At 38.7% G+C, this 18600-nt stretch overlaps 1 protein-coding gene across 5 annotated transcripts; it reads right to left on the bottom strand.

Annotated features, from left to right (window-relative positions):
- Positions 1 to 868: 868 nt before the first annotated feature.
- C9orf72 (C9orf72-SMCR8 complex subunit) lies at positions 869 to 17107 on the bottom strand. 5 transcript variants are annotated; one of them, XM_041409688.1, is made up of 11 exons: positions 16974 to 17107; positions 15053 to 15538; positions 12076 to 12135; positions 11079 to 11174; positions 10381 to 10445; positions 9496 to 9568; positions 6851 to 6967; positions 5900 to 6135; positions 5338 to 5395; positions 4739 to 4848; positions 869 to 4657 (listed from the first exon to the last, which is right to left on the bottom strand). In XM_041409688.1, the coding sequence occupies exons 2-11, from the start codon at positions 15494 to 15496 to the stop codon at positions 4471 to 4473; spliced, it is 1446 nt and encodes a 481-aa protein (XP_041265622.1). In that variant the 5' UTR covers positions 15497 to 15538; positions 16974 to 17107; the 3' UTR covers positions 869 to 4470. The 5 variants fall into 5 exon arrangements, with proteins under 5 accessions (XP_041265622.1, XP_041265626.1, XP_041265624.1 ...); XM_041409692.1 differs by having other exon boundaries at positions 15436 to 15538; positions 16974 to 16997; XM_041409690.1 differs by lacking the exon at positions 16974 to 17107 and adding an exon at positions 16508 to 16930.
- Between the last annotated feature and the right edge of the window lie 1493 nt (positions 17108 to 18600).

Raw genomic sequence — 18600 nt, 5'->3', positions numbered from 1 at the left:
TGTTGAACAGTGATCCCTGATTTGGCACCACCTGCAAACCTGAAAGCCTTGGTCATCTTCTCAGGTCATGGATAGAGACATTGCACAAGACAAACCCCAGGGAAGATCCTCTGGGATCCCCCAGGGCACCAGCCTTGTCAGATATGACCCAACAGCCATCACATCTAAGCCCAAACACCCAACCAGATACATACTGCTCTTGTAGGGCACACACCCCCACCCCACCACCAGCTTGGCTACAGGGAGATTGTGGGAGGAATCAAGCCAGCCTGTTACTCCTCCACATCCTCAAATCCAGTCATTTTATCACAGAATATAATGAGGTGGATGAAGCATTATTCACTTTCTCAGTGTGTGCTGGTAACTCCCAATCACCTTTTCCTCCCTCATGTGGTAAGACACAAAGTCTAAGAGGAACATGGCATGATTTTGTTTTATACCTGAGTAAAACTGGTCAACCTGCAATTCCTGAGTCTTTTGGCTCTTTTCCAGTTGTCAAAGGCCTTCTCCATCTATGTGACAATAGAGAAAGAAGTATCTAAGAGAAAGGAACAATTACCAGTCGCCATTCTGTGTTAAGTAAATTCTCTTTCTTCTGATCTTTTGCTTTTAAAAGCTGCCCAATGATAGTCAAGCAATGCTAATCAAGCAATGCAGGGTACCTCTATTATTTTACTTAGAACTGAAGTCGGACTTACTTGATGGCCGTTATCAGGAATGCATCCTTTACTTCATACTTCTGAACTGTAATTGAAAGTCTTCTGTGTTTGAAATTTTTGAGCAGGCATATGAACAGCATGGCTTTGAGAAGTGAGATAATTACTTTCTATAACTGAAATATTATGTGAACAACCTTGCAAATAAGCATGAAGCAGGAGCAAGAGCAAACCAAAGCAGCAAAAAGCAAAGCAAAAAGCAAAAACTACACTACGTACTGTCCCGTCTCTCTGTCCCGCCAGCCGTGGGGGAGCAGGCTGATAACAAACCAAAACAAACCTTGCTCTTCAGAGCCAGTCATGAAGGCACAGTACATAACATCCAGCACCAACAGAACACACGATTGGGGATACAAGCATCATAACCTCACCCTAGGACACATATGCTTCCCTGGAGCTTCCGTAGTGTTTTGCCCAAGTAGGAAGTGTAACTGGAGTTCCTTGTCAGGACACAGGTAAACAAGACAACCAAGTTCTACTCTTGTGCAAAAGCCTACTCTGCATACTAATGAGTACGGTTTGTGCCTCCTCGCTGCTGAAGAGGACAAAGTACTTGCTTTGCAGGCTCTGATTAGACATCAGAGGGGACCACCCTGCCTGTTTGTCCTCATGTTCTGGATCACATTCCTTTGTGCTCACAGGTCTGAGAATAGGAAGAGAAAGCCTTCTAACATTGTTTGCACAGAACTGAGTGCAGAAGCCCTGACACTCTGTATTGGTGTAACAAACTGCTGGCTTAGAGATAACAACATCACCAAAATGCCTATTCTGCTCCAGAATAAAGTTGACATTATAACATACTGGTATATAGACAAGGAATATCCTCTGTGGTCCTAATAGGTAAGACATTCCAGTGGATATCTTTCTGTGCTACCTTTTTAGGCATGCAAAGACCAGGAATAACAATCTACTAAAAATGCTTGAAAACAGTACTTCCTTTTCAAATCCAGCTGGAAGAAATGAATTTGCCTTTTTCTTTCAAATATAAGGAAATAAAATCCTGAAGAAAGGTATTCACTGACTGCTACATAAAACATTTCTAACCTCTCACCTGTGGGTTTTAAAGTTTTTGAAATTCATATCTGAGTACATCAGAGGCATAGCAAGTCCCACTGGTCTCAGCTTGAAATGACTAAGTCCTTAACAGAAATGAAATAACTAAACAACATGTGACTTTCATCAGTGACAGCAACATCCAAGAATAACTTAATTTAACAAGAAGGAAGAAAGGTTTCTTCTTTAATTCAAAGCATAAAATATAATTATGCTTTTAGATACAAAGCAGAAATTCTGTGAAAAAAATCAGCAACAATTAAAGTCCAAAAATTGTGCATGAATTTTATTACTTTGTTTCCTGAGCTAGATTTACAACACAACATGCAGATGCATTTAACAATGTACTTCACTATACATTCTGCACTTGTGACAGCTGTGCAACAAAAGTAGCAATTGAATTTCCAGTTTTTAGTAACTTCAAAAAGTAACAGAATCTTCAGTAAACAAAAGCTTCACTGTTAGTAGTGTCAGTGTTGAGTTTCCAATGCTTATCAAGCTGAAAGGATTAATTTCAGCAACAGATTTAAAGCTCTTGTATTTTGACACAACTTCTACATTAGAAGTTTTGGCAGTGTTTATTACATTTCTTTCACTATTTACTGGTGAGAGTAACAACTTAAGCACATTCAGGTTCTAATGTCTCGATTGAAAACACAGAAGGGAACAGTAGTGACAGAATGACAAACAGAATCGCAGCACAAGTAACTTATGTAATTCTGACAAGTTCCTCTGATGAATCACCAAGCTTGCTGCAAGAGTTCTACATGCATGTACTGCTAAAAGATGGCTGCACAAAATGTCAGTTCTTTTGCAACCCGGTAACACTGGTGATGCAAACTCACAAAAATGGTGTGCAGATGGGGCTCAATTTCACAGCTTTTAGAGGCTCTAAACATTTGATAGAGAATCTTTGTCTTTTAGGAAATGTAAGGGAATTTTGGGCATCTAAATAAAGGACTGTTTCTTTTATAATCTGAGTATTAGACATTTCAGGAAAAATGTAAATCTAACTTCTAACTTTTCTGCCACACTGCATGAAAGTAATACTAAAAAGCTATCTTGGAAACAGAAACCTATTTACAAAGGAGATCTATAAACAAGGTAAGCAATAAAGCAGCCACGGCTTCTCCAGTCAGTGCAGCTCTTTCCCTTTTCAATAAATATTGAGTTATGTCTTTATGCTGAAACACAACACAAAGAAATTCTTATACTTGTCCAAAAAGAGCAGAGATACAACAATGTGCAGTACAGATACACCTCTCATTTCTGGGTAAATAAAAAAGTCTGGATTCACCTGACACTGCACCGCTCTACATGCTACTGAGATAGAAATATTGAGACATACCAATAGAAAATGTGTTTTGATCTTCAAGCTAAGTTGGAGATATGCTAAGCTTAAAGAAGATAGGTAAGCTTAATGACTAGAGTTAACTTACTAAAATGCTAATCACATTAGTTAATAGCCGTGCACGTCTCTAAATTAAGGATTACAAAATATATTAATGGTGATGTAAATGAAAAAGAAATACTGTTTTATTTTTTACCTCAGCTATCATCTTGATGTTCTTTGGAAGGGTCTAATACTTTAATATGAATATTTTGTCAAGCATTGAAACAATCTGCCCAGAAAAATGGTCACTGGAATCACTGTCCCTGGAAGAGTCCCAAAAATGTGTAGATGTGGTACTTAGGAACAAGGTTTATAGGTGGACCTGGCAGTTCTGGGTTAATGGTTGGAGTCAATGATCTTGAAGGTCTTTTCCATTCTAAATGATTCTATGAGCCTCATGGAAACTGACAGTGCAACTACCAGTAGCGGTTTACACACAGAAGGACTGACAACTCCTGTGGAAGGACATGAGTCTTCTCTTTTGTGTTTTGAAAGACCTCAGCTGATCACTGACCAGGATCACTGACCAGGATCACTGACTCCACTGCAGGACAGTCCAGAAATATATGATCAGAGTATCCTGGCTGGCACTTACATGCACAAAGCTGCTTGAGTAAAAATCTAATTCCAATGTGCAACGTACTGCTATTTAAGCTGCAAATAATCAATGGTCTGCACTCAGAAATAGCACTTATATTAAAAACTGCAAACATGTTTAAATGCTCTAAAGGAAGAAGGCAGTAGTGTTAAAAGAGGCAGATGAGTAAAAGTCGTATTTAAGATTTGCATCACATACATAAGAACAAGTTTCAAAACCTCCGAAACTTCTGAAGGCACATTTTCTGCAACCTCCATGGTTAGTGAGGACATATATACCGTTTTTTGTGGAAACACTCAAAATACTGACACAGCAGAACAGGGAAAATCTGACACACACCTGAAAGAAGTTTCTTGGGAATAAAAATTAAAATGCTTCCTTTCATCATACACCAAAACATATCCACATTTATCCCCTAAGCCAATATGGCCAAGGAACCTCTGGTAACACTAACAATTAAAAAAACACACAAACATCTGGTAACACTTACAATTAAAAAAAACAAGCAGAAGAGATCAATTAGTTAAAATCATGCTTATCTAGCAAAGCTGAAATTCCCTCTAACAAGACCCTTACTGCTTGAGACACATCTCAGCGTTAAAGTGCTCCTGATGCTTCACCCTCAGTAGACAATGCTTGTCACCAGTTTGGGGGTCCCACTGACAGATTTCGTGCTCTGCAGGACTGCAATATCAGATGCAAGGAAGACTTTAAAATGTCATGAGCATGTCACGTTCTTGTACACTAGTGTAGAACGGCCTCCCGAAGATAAAGGAGTGTAAACCTGGTTTAATCTTCTCAGCCAAAGCCATTATTATGTTAAGATCGCCCTCTGCTGTCAAGTCAAGATCTACCTTTAAGCTACGAAGAGACTTAAAAGGTTTTTTGCCTTTTTGCCTGCAAGGAAACAAAAACATGTGTTTTAAAAAAGAACAAAATAAGTTTCTCTAAATCTGCTTCCATCATCTGTTCACTTACGTGTCATCCTCTATGTACTTTATTAAAGTTAAGGCTTTTCTGTGAAGGACTAGCAGAAATTGTGCAAGGAAAGTACTCCTTAGAGACAAGCCAGGCTTCAGGTGAAAGATCTGTTAAAAATTAAGAATATTAGATAGACATGGAAGCTCAAGAATCATTTCAAGAATCTGGAAAATAAAGAAATGTTGCATACACACATAAGATACCCTTCATTATAGCAAAGCAGGCAAATACAGATTTGTACATAGTCAGCATGCTTTCTATGTTTTCTATCTGTTCAGATACAATAAATTAAGCTGTATTGCAATTCTGTTTGGATAGTTATCTGAAATTATTCCTGGTCAGGTAGTTTTTTCAATACTGTAATTGTAGACAGTGCTGCAAAGCAATAAAAAATATCCCTTGTTTTTCACATTTAAGCAGGGGTTTCAGTTTTACATCAATATTTTTCTTTCTACTTATGTAGAGAAGAATCACAGCAGTAGTAAGAGGAAAAGCTACCAAACCATTAAAGGATGTATTTGTGTTAAATTATCTGTTATTAGGGGTCAAAGTACTGAACTGTGTTTCTTTCTTTTTCTGAAAAAAACAACAATTACCTGTTCCAGGAAGGCTTTTACTAATGTATCTCTATGAACGATGTCCTGAAAGACATTTCTGTAGAAAAGAAAAGGAACAAATGTGTGAGTTAATGCCAGTAAGGGATATTAACCTTCTAGGAGTTGAACACAGCAGTAGCATTACTGTTGATAGTCTGGTTGAAATTAAAAGTGAATTTAAAATTGTAGTAAATGATAATTCTAGTATTTTTAAAGATAACACGGAATTTTAAAGCACTCAGATGAAATGAACTAAATCCAGAAAAGCCACTGGTCTCTGTCAAATACACTTATCTCTATCATATCTCTAATTAAAACAGGCAATACAATTTATATGACATGGTCAGAATTGTAACTGAGAATTAATTTCAATAGTATTTGATATAAGCAAACTACTGAAGGACCTGGTAAATTCTGCCAAAACAAGTGTAAATACCAGAACTCAGTAAGTTTTTTTTTTTCCTTTTAAGACGCTCCATGTACTTTATTAGCAAGTAGGCTCTATACTGTAAACTCTTATCATGAATCAAGTAACTTTGTGAAATGCAAGAAGAATACATACAAATCAGGTGTGAAACTCTCATCTGTGTGGATAATATGATCTTGAGACATTTCTTCATCTGAATTAGCTCTCCAAAATGCTGTCAGTTCAGATCTCATGTATCGTCGTTGGTTATAGATGTGTTCATGACAAGGGGGCATCTGCTTCACGGTATTGACATCAACATCTATATGTGTAGTAGGGTATGGGGCATACATTACTTGACGGAAGGGCAACACAAAGCTTCCTGTTGCATCCTATTTTAGTGGAAAAAATCCCTCTTTTAGTTAAAAATGCGAAGCTATACTGGGACAAAACAATATTAAAACATCATGCCTACATTTTATAACCCATTTGTTCATATGTATTTTGTTTGGGACAACTGGTGGTTGTATTGCAGTAATAATTCCTTAATACTGGATGATTTCCTTAACAAAAAGGTGAAAACAGGTACTGAGGTGACCTGTGTATTAAAGTATTGCATCACCTGGTTTTGTGAACCCATTAGCATTATAGTATTGTAATTGACTGGTAAGTTCAGACTGCTTACTAGAGCAAGAAGCATTATTTTTCTAGTCATCTTCACCCACTGCTACAGACTGTTTAAAATACTTGGAAACTCCAGGCCTGATATGACTGTTCTTCCTTGGTTTTGTTAAAACACAAAAACTTAAATGACTTTTGGAATTCTAGCCTCAGGCAGACAAAAGTGTATTATTATTGTACCTCAAAGTACAGGAACGATTCTGAACAATCCTCAAGAATCAAATGTGTCATAGAAAAGACTGGCTTGGAATTTCTACATGAAGATAATTACAAGGAAAGTTACAACGCCAGAAAACATGACATCAAGGGACAACGACACATGTTTTTGAACGTGAATGTGTGTATGTGTGCATATCATATGCAAAAACACACATTGAAGGATGTTCTTAAACTACTGAAGAAAAGAACTTTCCTAAGCGTACTTACTTTGAGTAAGCCTTGAACAAAAAGTCCTGACTCATATTTGAAAGAGGACTCACTTCTACAGAGTCTGGAACACTTCCGCTCAGATGGTGTGAGAAACAGGCACAACGTTCTCACAATCTGCATTAAAAAAGAATAGTTTGAAAAGCATGAAAATGTAAGGAAATAAGTCTGACTAGACTGTGTATTGAAATGCCTTGTATTAGGCATTTCAAATTATGAACAAAAGAATTCACCACGTTTATTATAAAAGCCAAAACTTTATAAAAGGCCACAGAACAGTGACATGCTTACTTTTACTTTTTTTAAAATTACTGGTGCTGTAAGCCACACTACTCCAACTTCTTGCCAAATGATGAAAAAATTCTACATATTCTTGTAACCAGGTTTGTTTTTTACCCAATTATGTAGAACAAATAATTTTTGTCTTCTACATCTTTCTTTTAATAAACATGAATTACAGTGATTACATTCCTAGCCTTTCAGGCCTCTTAATTTGTTCATTCCCTATTAAAATAGCAGTTATTGTCTCAAATCAGGCGCAGTCAATTTTGTAAATAAGCACCGATGCTTATTTCCTCAGTAATTTCCTTAAACTCTCTACTACAATGAACACAGGTACTTCATCACACATCTTCAAGCTTCTGAGCTGAAATAGCTGCAAGTAATCACTCCAAATACAACACATATTCCATTCTGCTCATCTTTCAGTCTTAACCTGTGGTGTCTTATCTGTGTCTGTAATGTATTTGAAAAGGTTCTCCTTGCACAACGTGTTTCTGCAGTACCTAAAACAATGACAACATAATTTCTGACTGAGGCTTTTTGTCACAATATGCCACAAGTGGTTTTTTTTTTTTTACTTTGAGGCAAGATGAAATAATATGCTTTTAAGAAAGCAGTTACTTCAGAAGAGTTGTACTGTGACACAAGGAGCATGCTGCTGATAAGAACATGTATAGAATTAATTTATGAAATTTACCCTGGATGTATCTTGAAGCTCACATTCTTTTACACTGTTTTTTCCTATAGTGTCCAGCTTATTGATACATTATTTTACACATTCATAACCATTTAGACATTAGATCCTTTTTACTATTAAATGGTCCATAAGTTATTTATAACTACTTAAGCTTCAAGCATTTCCTCTTGTATTATATATAGCATATGCATGTACATATATAACATTATATATATTCATATATTCACACTGAAGAAATAGACAAATGTTCCACAAAACACAAGCAGCTCATGACACAGAAACCTCTTTACTGCCAGTGCAGGAGAAATTATGGAGACACTAATTGTTTAAGAGCATACAGACAATACCTAATGGTATAGGTATTGTCTGTATACGCACCACTACCAGTGTTCCCCAGAGCCTAGCTCTGGGCTTGATCATAATCAACATCTTTACTGATGATCTGGATGTGGGGACTGAGCTCACCCTCCGTTTGCAGATGACACCAAGCTGTGCAGGAGTGTTGATCTGCTTAAAGGTAGGAGGGCTCTGCAGAGAGACCTGATCAGACGGACTTGCTCAATGGGTCAAGGACAAACTGCATGAGGTGCAAAAAGACCAAGTGCTGGGTTCTGCTCTTGGGTTACAACAACCCCATGCAGCACTACAGGCTGGGGGCAGAGTCATTCTGGGGTGTGCTGGTTGACAGCCAGCTGAAATGAGCAAGCAGTATGCCCAGGTAATGACGAAGACCAATGGCATCCTGGCCAGTATCAGCAGGACACTGTGGCCAGCAGGACAAGGGCAGTACTTGTCCCCTTGTACTTGATTCTCATGAGGCCACAGCTCAAATGGTGTCTTTACTTCTGGGCCTCTTGCTTCAAAAAGGACACTGAAGTGCTGGAGTGTGTCCAGAGAAAAGCAACAAGGCTCATGAAAGGACTAGAAAACATGTCTTAAGAGGAATGGCTATTTAGTCTTGAGAAAAGGAGGCTCAGGTGACCTTATCACACTCTACAGCTCCCTGAAAGGTGCGTGCAGTGAGGTGAGGACCAGTCTCTCCTGCATTTCCAGTCTCTGCTGTGCTTGCAGTGAGAAGACAAGAGGAAATGGTCTTAAAATGAGACTGGGGAAATTCAGATTAATTATTATTTAAAAAAATTTCACTGTTAGCTGTCAGGCACTGGAATAGGTTTCCCAGGGAGGTGGTGGAGATGCCATACCTGGAGCTGTTTAGGAGGCATCTGGATCTGGTGCTGGGTGATGTGGTTGAGTGGTTTAGGGGTTACAGTGGCAGTGCCAAGTGGATGGTTGGACTGGATGACCTTAAAGGTCTCTTCCAAGTTTGATCATTCTGTGATTCTATGACATAGCTGAAATGGACAAGCCAGTCAGGTCTCTTTAATTTGTGTATTTTAACTAAAAAAACCTGATTTTAAAAGCTTGAACTCATTTACCACTCATTTATGTACTGTATCAGTTAAATATATCGGTTTTCTTGTAGTTGTCAGAATACAACTGAAAGGCAATTTTCTGGCAATATTCTTTTCTGCTAGACCAGTCAACTGAAGATAGCCAGACAATAGTACTCCCTTCTTCAGCCTCAAGAACGTTTATAGATTAACTTTGTTCCAATTAACACTCCTAATAATCAGCATTTAAGTTCAGTTTATTGGAAGTATGTTACCTTATTAACTTTTTCTGCACTGCTTCCTACGACTACAGAACAACCACAGGTCTGCAGGTGTGAACTAATTGCACTGCAAGTAAAAACAGACACAGGTTAATACATTTAATCAGATTTTTCAAATGAAACAGTTGTCACTTTCACAAGAAGAGTAGTGTTTCAAGTGTAAATATAGCCTACATGCCCATAACCATAGGACTTTAAAAGCAGCATAGGTTACTGCTGAAATCCAAAAGTTCAGGGTTTTTTTCCAGTATTGGAAGCACATGTGATGGTGTATAAATAGATGGCACCAAGCACTACATCTATGAATGCAGTTATGCAGGAGATACAATGAAAGGTAACAGAATATCAATTAAAACCTATTGAATACATTATCCCACAGGAAGAGACCAAGTTGCTCTCAAGTTCAACTATTTCCACTTAAAAATTAAAAACAGGGGAAAAAGAAAAATACACAACTCAACAATAAGCATGCTATATGCCAAACCATTAAGGACTCTTATTTAGAGTTTATGCACAACCCAGGTTTTTTGCTATTCAAAAAAAAAATGCAAAGACTTAAGAGTCTTATTAAATTTAATGTAGATATCAAAGAAAAACATGTATTTGATAGGAATTCAACTATCAAACAAATAATCCTGTGACAAGAGAGTCTACAGAAATGCAGCTATTAGCCCAGCACCATTATTTTAAAATGACAGAAACTTTATAACGTTTTATTGACAAAAATCTCAAAAAAGCCAAATACATGTCATTATTCCCCCTCCTATACAGAAATCTATTCCAATCCATGTTCACATGCACATGCAGATATATACACTTAGATGCATACACACATTTAAATCATTTTACTGCAGCATAAATTAAAACTGAATTTCATACTTGAGGAGAAAGCCTTCATGGCAACTATCCCCAATGTCATCATCATTTAGCACTGTGTCACTTATCTGAAATGCAAGTAAATATAAACAGAAGTTAGACAAGGATCTGATCACCTTCCAATTAATTGATTTTTGCTTTGATACATGGGAACTGTTTGGCAACTATTTAAGTTAAGTTGTAAGGCTTCCCCAAAAATTATAATCTTAAAACCTGTCTTCAGACAAAACATTTTGAAAATGAGAAAGTCACTGGATTATGAAATCTTCAACAGCCACAAGTCAGGTTTCTCCTAGTGGCTTTTTTTTCCTGTAAAAAGTGTCCAGAATACTTTAGATTAGTGCATGTTGTATAACTTCTACTTCTTCCATGAGAACACTACAATGCGCTGAAACAGGTATCAACATCAAATCCCTTAATCTGCCCATTCACTTTGGTCTGCATCAAACTGACTTTCAATTTGTACAAGGACATCATCCTGCATAGTCAATTTTGCTAAGTAGTGACCATAAAAAATACTGCCATACATTACACCACTTAGGAGAACTTGATGTGAAGCAATTGAAGGGTACAAGAATTTAGGAAAGTGGGCATTTTCTCTGGCAAAGTGAGTACCACAGTAAAGGCCCAAAGCTATGTTTCATCCAGAGGGAGAAAGTCACTTTTCTAAAATTCAGATTAAAAATAAATCAAGAACTTACATCTATTTCTTCTGGAACACTGTGTGATTTCATAGATGAAAGAAGTTGCATTACAGGAATGACTTCTCCCGTCAGCATTGGAATGATGCTCTGACCCTAAACAATAAATAAGTTGCTTGAAGTAAAAGCACATTGGGTAGTATTAGAAGTTACTACTAACATGAACTTGCAGTATTATAGGCAAAGTATCCTAACTTCCTACTGCATGGAAGGGTAGTATGAGCAGAAATTGATGCACAGACTTCTTGGACTTTACTCATCAAGAATTATAAACTGAAAACATATATTTGGCTTCTCAACATCACACCTAATATGTGTATCTGGGTCTTATGCTAATTTTCAGCACCAGTTTTCATTGGCCTAGACAACAAGTATTTGATGTGAGATAATCTGATCAAACTATGTTATGTGCAATCACTGTTAAGCATTTTACGTGCAAGTCTGATCTTGTAACAACAACTGGAAATCAAAACCAGGCATATTACTCATTAACATAAAAAAAAATTTCCTGACTTATCTATCACAAGGAAGCCACAGTCTCATATTTAGAGTTTCAGAAATCAAATTCTTTTCACAGTCTCATCCATTAAGTCTCCAAGAACATTTCAACATGACACACTCCGTATGCCCCTGTAATTCTAAGCCTAACCTAACGGAAAAACAACCTTGATAGGAGGCTAGCATAACTCTATGAAAGCTGCTACCTTTACAGAGCTTCAAGTTCAAGTTAATAAGTTTCCTTTTCTGAAAGGTAATATTCTTCACAAATTTCTACTTTATCCCTAAAGCGATGAAATGTAATTTCCTTTAATTTGATCACAGCTGCCATCATCCTGTCTTCAGAAACTTTGCCTAGTGAGCATGTCACATTATTAGCCAGTCTAATGCATCCTCCCGGATCCCAAAAATAAGAAGCAACAGCAACTTCTACAGTCATCAGAGGCAGTCAAATGTTTTTGTAATGGCGTGCCATATGCATCCACCAGATGGCCCTTACCTGATCCTCCATTCTTTCTGTGCCTTCCAAGACAATCTTCTGGAAATGTTCTTGCCTCTCCTGAGCAAGAGAAGCAGTTAAATATAAACACTCTGGCATTTGTTCATGTATGTATGCACATACCAGTCAGTCAGTACAGTTTCTTCCCTGCAGAGTAAAGCTTCTTACATTAAAATTTTGATGTTCAAGTACTTTTTCTTTTACAGAGTTGACTTTAGGAGGAACTGATGTCATGCAACACAGATCAACACTCCCTGCTCTGCCCTCCACTGCACATCTCCCATGTTTGGGCAGGAAAGGAAGGGTTCGATGACAATGTCAAAACATTTTCGTTATTACAGATCAAGAAAATGACAGATGATCAGATTACGGTGAAGAATTCCACTTCATGTATGGATTTTTATTTTCAGATGGATACAGTATAGATTGAGGATTCCTGACACAACAGGATAAAAATAAGATCTTCAGAATGAGGAAAACTATTTGACTGGGGAGGGCGGGAAACAAAAGACTTTTTTTTTCCCCCACCCCTTGTGGCACTTACAAGTCTTCAAAACATTGTTTTATAACAAAGTACAGGAGACATGAAACCTCAGAGTACACAAAACAATGTACAAGAGGCCTGAAATGAACAAAACTCTGAAAACAGACTCATCAGCAGCTAATTAACAAACTGCATTTAAAATGAACTCACAATGGATATGAAGTTATTATTCACAAAGAGGATTTGGCATTAATCGCTGGAGCATCAATACAAGCCACACAAAATAACAGATGGTGGGAGAACTAATGATACATTTTGCTAGATGCTGACAGGTTATTGCATTTTTATTGGTTAATCATTAGTTTCTTGTGACTGACCTACTCAGAGTTAATCAACTTCAAGTGTGAAAAGAGTTTGCAAGACGTTTTTTTGGGCAGATGAATAGGGAATAAGCTAAAGTAGTTTGCCCTTAAACAGCAATAAAAGTTTTCTAACCATCTAAAAGAAGCATCAATGAAAAACAACACAGGAACAAGGCAGATTCCTTCAGGGCACCTCCACCCTTCAATCAGAGAAGGCAGACATCCTTGACAATCATTAAAAAAAACTCAGTCTTCTTGAAGATAAGGCTGAACAAATGGTGTAAGCCACTTCTTTTCAAAAATATAACTGTTGAAACGTATTAGACAAACATACAAAGCATAAATTGGAGTAGGTGAATGGGGTTTCTAATCCCATATTGATGACTTGCTCAGAGTTGCCTGTCTTTCTTTGCCAGTCTGAACACTGCTCCATGTTTCTCCTAATTCTTGAGTTCAAAAGGCTGTTCTGATCTTAAGTCTAGCTGGAAATGTTATCTGGCTCTACACAGAAGTAATGCGAGCTAATATTCACAACTAGTAGAACATCCAGAACAGATACAGATTAGATAGGACTTGATAATTTTATTTGCTGTATGCAACCATAGCTGCTAAAATGCCTCAAAATGCAAACTACAGAATTAAGCTGTTTTAACTTATTATCATAGTTATGATTATTCTACAAATCATGCCTAAATTTTAATCTACATTTTCCAAGCAGTTTTCTCTTTTCTGAATTGGACTGAAAAACTGTAGATATATGCAGGGATCTGTGCTGTCCCTGACAAAAAAAAAAAAATTCAGAATTCAGAATGTACTGCTGTCTCAGCTAATTCAGCTGAGCTACCTGTATAAAGAAAAAAAAAAAAAATCATTCTCTATGCTGCTTGAAGGTCGTTTCTACTGTGAAAACATACTTGTATGGAGCAGTATCTAAAAACTGTGAAAATGTTTTACAGCTAAAAATGATGGATAATTCTTATTTGACCACACTCATTAGAAGCCAGTACAGAGGACACTAAATGAAAGAAGAAATGTAATCAGGAACATGAGACAGCATTCACTTACATTAAAACCACTAACATCTAAGACGGTTTTTAAAGACTAGATAAGGCATTAAATATTTGTGTTTCTACTACATTGAGAAAGAACTTTATGTACTATCCTTCCTCTAAAAAATAAACTCCAGAAACTAAGAAAAGCCAGTGTTTCAGAAAGCACTACCAGCCATAATCAGGCAATACAGCAAAAAGGAAACATCACCACAAAAATAATATCAGCTTGTTATTTCTGTAATTAGTTCAGATAAGAGCACTCAAATAGTATATTTAAAGCATGTTGACTACGGTTTTCAAAACAGAAGGTAGCAGACAAATGTGCATCACCATATTCATTACAGCTGATGGGCACTAAGACAGCTTGACTGCTAAGACTGCTCTAAGACAGCTCGAACTCCATAAAGATGACAAAAATTTTAATTTTCACCATTAGACTGTTATTTAGTTTCAAGAAAAATACATACAAGATTTCACTTAATAAGGAAATATCCATGCTTCGCCCAAAGATCAGAGTTCCAGTGCTTAAGAAAAGTTAGCATGTCTTCCTTTTTGAGTTTCAGGAGTAGAAATACTTGGACTGAAGCAGATGTACTTTTGCAGATCTCCCTTTGGTTCTACACAGTTTAAGTCCTGACAAACTGTTTGTTAACCCTCTTTTTTTAAAATAAACATTTTAAACAGGAATGGGAAGATTCATTGTATCAGTTCCCTTTTCTGAACCTCAACAAGGAACCAACACAGTAAATTTACAATTATACCTAGATTAAACACAAAAATTAACACAATTAAAAACAACAATTTATATGAAATTCATAGAGATAAAAACTGCACAGGAAACCTCTTTCAACTACACAGTCTCATAAAGGCTATACAGTATCACCAGGATAATCCCGTGGCTAAAAATCCCAGCCTTGAATTTGCTGATTTATAATCTGATAATTTTTAACCTTCAAAACTGTATAGAGACCTGCCTTTTCTGAGTTTGTGTCTCTGGACCTCACATAACACCATCTCAATTTCTGCTTCTGCACAAAGACAATCTAACAACTATTTTAAGTAAAGAACAATAAACTTACCTTATGCATCCATATCCTTCCTTTCCTTATAATATGTGTTAACCTATCCACGCACACTCTGTGAAGTGGCAGGTAGAAACCAAGTTCACTTTGTGGAAGTATAATTGATAGTCCATATGTGCTTCTGTCTCCGTTCCAGTTTCCATCAAAGATTAATGACACAATGATTACTCTTTTTTCGGCCAAAACAAAGAACTTCACATCTATTGCTCCACTTTCTGCATTCCGAAGTATTTCTCCATTCAGGGTGTGGTTAGCAAGAAAAGTTATTTCACCGTCACTGAGAAGTACCTGTTCTGTCTTTGGAGCCCAAATGTGCCGCACTCGGGGGCCAAGAATATTGTCCCAGTAAGCAAAAGTGGCAGCTAATAATGGTGACTCACCATTCAAAGATATCTCTGTCTTAGCAACTGCAGGAGATGGTGGTGGACAAAGAGCTGACATGCCTGCTTCCTCTCTCTTGTCCAACTAAAATACTTACATTACCTAAAAAAAAAGAAAAAATTGTAGGAAAAATGTTAGAACAGCCCTCATAATTATCTCATCTTCTTTTTACCTGGGCAGATAGTGTTAGGACTTGTTTTAAACCAAGACAGGAAATATTTAGATTAGATGTTAGGAAGTAATTCTTTACCGTGATGGTGGTGATGCACTGGAAAAAGTTGCCCAGATAAGTGGATGCCCACAACCTGGCAATGCTCAAGGCCAGGCTGGATGGAGCACTGAGCAACACTATTTAGTGGGATGCCCGCCCAGAGCCAGGGGCATTGGAACTACATCATCTTTAAGGTTCCTTCCAATCAAAGTCTTTCCACAATTCTTTTCTTTTCAAATGACACTTTTAAGAGGCAATCTGGCTTCTTCACCTGAGATTTCATCATAGACTTCGTTCAGGAAGGAAGTTTGTATATATACATATGTATGTTTCACATACAAAAGTGGCATGCTTTACAATCATTAGTCAGACCTCAAATGCCCTTTACTCACTATAGAAATATGATGAACCTGCACAACGTGCAGCTTGTGTACAAAAACTGACACAATAAATCTATTCTTTACATCATATGCAGGATGTTATGATACAAGTGCTCAGCACTTTATAGAATATATTGACAGATAACTTCTTATCTTGTGTGGACACAATCCCTGAACATCTTCTCTAGCTGTTTACACCAACTCTACAGCTTCCCCATTCTGATGAGGCTGTAGAAGCCAACAGGAAGTTCCATCTTCCCGAAAAGTTAAGACTAAAGTCACAGGAAGATATGAAATAAAAAAAAAAAGTTTGCAAATAAATTCAACCAAGGACAGAAAACTGTAACAGCTAGAACCCACCCATAATGAGGAAAACCCCTCATGAGCAGTTGGGCAACCTTCCTTTCCATTCTGCCTGCAGCACTCCAGATGCCAGCCACAGGGAATCCCACCCGGGACCAACAGAGCAGGAACACACACCTCACTACCGCAGCTAATTCACCAGAGCTCCGTATCTGAAGTTGTTATTTATTTATTTATCACCTCATAGCAGAAGTGTAAAATCTCTTTCGCTCCGTCTTCTTCTCAGGAGGCAGCCGGGGCCCGGCCCGAGCGGCAGCCGGGAAGCCAAGGCCATCTGACTTGGCCATCTGACACCGTGACTTTACGATTTTCCGGGAAGACACGGCGTCAGCCACCCCTACCGACCCCCTGCACCCACGGGCTGACCAGAGGCCGCTGCACCCCGGCGGCTGCGGCACCTCCTCGCTGCCGGCCCGGATCAGGCCCGTGTCGCACCGTCCGGATATGGTCTGAACCTCTCGGGAAGGCGGCGGGGAGGCAGCTGCGGGATGGCCCCACTCCTTTCCCCGCGAAGCAGAGAGGCCGCCAACACCATCCCCAGCACTAACACAGCCCCGCCGCCCCGGCCCCGCACACCCCTCACCTCGGCTCCGGCCGCTGCCCCGCGCCTGCGCCGCCCCGCCCCTGCAGCACGCGGCGGGCTCCGCAAGCGCGGCACCGCCCCGGGCCGGGGGAGGTGAGCCGGGGTGACTGCCCCCGGCCGAGCCGCGGGGAGGCGAGCCGCAGTGATTCTCCGGACAGGGGAAGCCGTGCCGGTGCATCCCTGGCGCGGGGAGTGGCTCTCACTGGCGGGTCACATGGAAGGAAACAGGCCCAGCCCGGTGTAGTTTGTGGAGGAAGGCAAAAGGCGGAACTGCATTGTGCTGGGAGCATCCGGCACAATTTATGGAGGGGCTTTTAGGCCTAAAAGAGGAAGTTGGTAATGACGGATTTGGGTTGGTATCCAAAGATAGAGCGTGCCGATTGGTGAAGGTGAGCAGGTTTGGTGTAGTGCTGCAGGTACGTGGTGAGTGCCTGTAGTCCTCTTAATTAGCAGTCCTGTCCGGGGCCTGCGGGAAAGCCAGAGGGGAGCTCGTCATTAGGAATTGTAATTACGGGACAAGGAGGAGTGGGTACAAATTAAAAGAGTGGAAATTTAGGTGAGATATTGGGAAGAAATGCTTTACAGTGAGGGTGATGAGACGCAGGAACAAGCTGCTCAGAGAAGCTGTGGATGTCACATCCCTGGCAATGTTTAAAGCCAGACTGGATAAGGCCTTGACCAGCTGGTGTAGTGGGAGGTGTCCCTGGCCGTGGGTGGAGGAGTGGAACTGCATAATCTCTAAGGTCCTTTCCAATCCTTTAATATTCTATGGTTCTATGATCGAAATAAACACAGCCATGTATTAGAGGCATTTATTTATTTACAGCGTAGAAAATAGGAGTATCCTGAAGTACCCTGAGGTTGTATTGGGAAGTACCCTGGGGACTTGTGTCTTTGGCAGCTTGAACAGGCCCATATAGGAAGTCTTAATAGGACACAAGAGACCTGAAGTGGGATATTTTTTTTTATTCATACCCTTCAACTTTAATCACTAAAACCACTCACAAAATTCACAGAATCATTAGCGTTGGAAGGGACCTCTGGAGATGAGCCTATCCAACCTTGCTCAGGCAGGGTCATCTAGAGCAGGTTGCACAGGAACGTGTCCTAGTGGGTCTTGAATGTCACCAGAGACACTCCATGACCTCCCTGGGAAGCCTGTAAAAATCCATTTAATGATAGTCTATTGAATAGCATCACATTGAAAAATGTAGTCTTCAGCCAGCTAAAATTTGCCTTTTAGACTACTTTAATTAATGAATTTAAAAGCATGCTGAAACATGAAATTACTTATGTCTGTGTGTTGGATTGTTATTTTAATTTCTGAGAAGCAAAGCTCCAATAAAAATAAAAATAAAAAAAAACAAAAAAACCCAGACATAATTTCTGTAACCATTACAGAAAAGCTTGGAGGAATAATGGAATTAAACTAGTTTGAAAAGTTACTGCTATTTAATTTATTTGATACAAAGATTGGACGATAAACTGGCATTTCACTAGTCATCTCTCGTCTAAATGGTAATATATGCAGTTCATTAAAAAAGGGTTTGTGTCTTTAGTGTAAATTGATTATCATGCAGTTGTAGACACCAAGCTGTACAGTGAAAATAATGCAATTAGTATTAAA

The sequence above is a fragment of the Onychostruthus taczanowskii genome, unplaced genomic scaffold (assembly GCF_017590055.1).
Source record: "Onychostruthus taczanowskii isolate IOZ18803 unplaced genomic scaffold, ASM1759005v1 scaffold308, whole genome shotgun sequence".
NCBI lineage: Eukaryota > Metazoa > Chordata > Aves > Passeriformes > Passeridae > Onychostruthus > Onychostruthus taczanowskii.
Note: the sequence above shows the minus strand (reverse complement) of the source record. Positions and strands in the feature narration are given on the sequence as shown.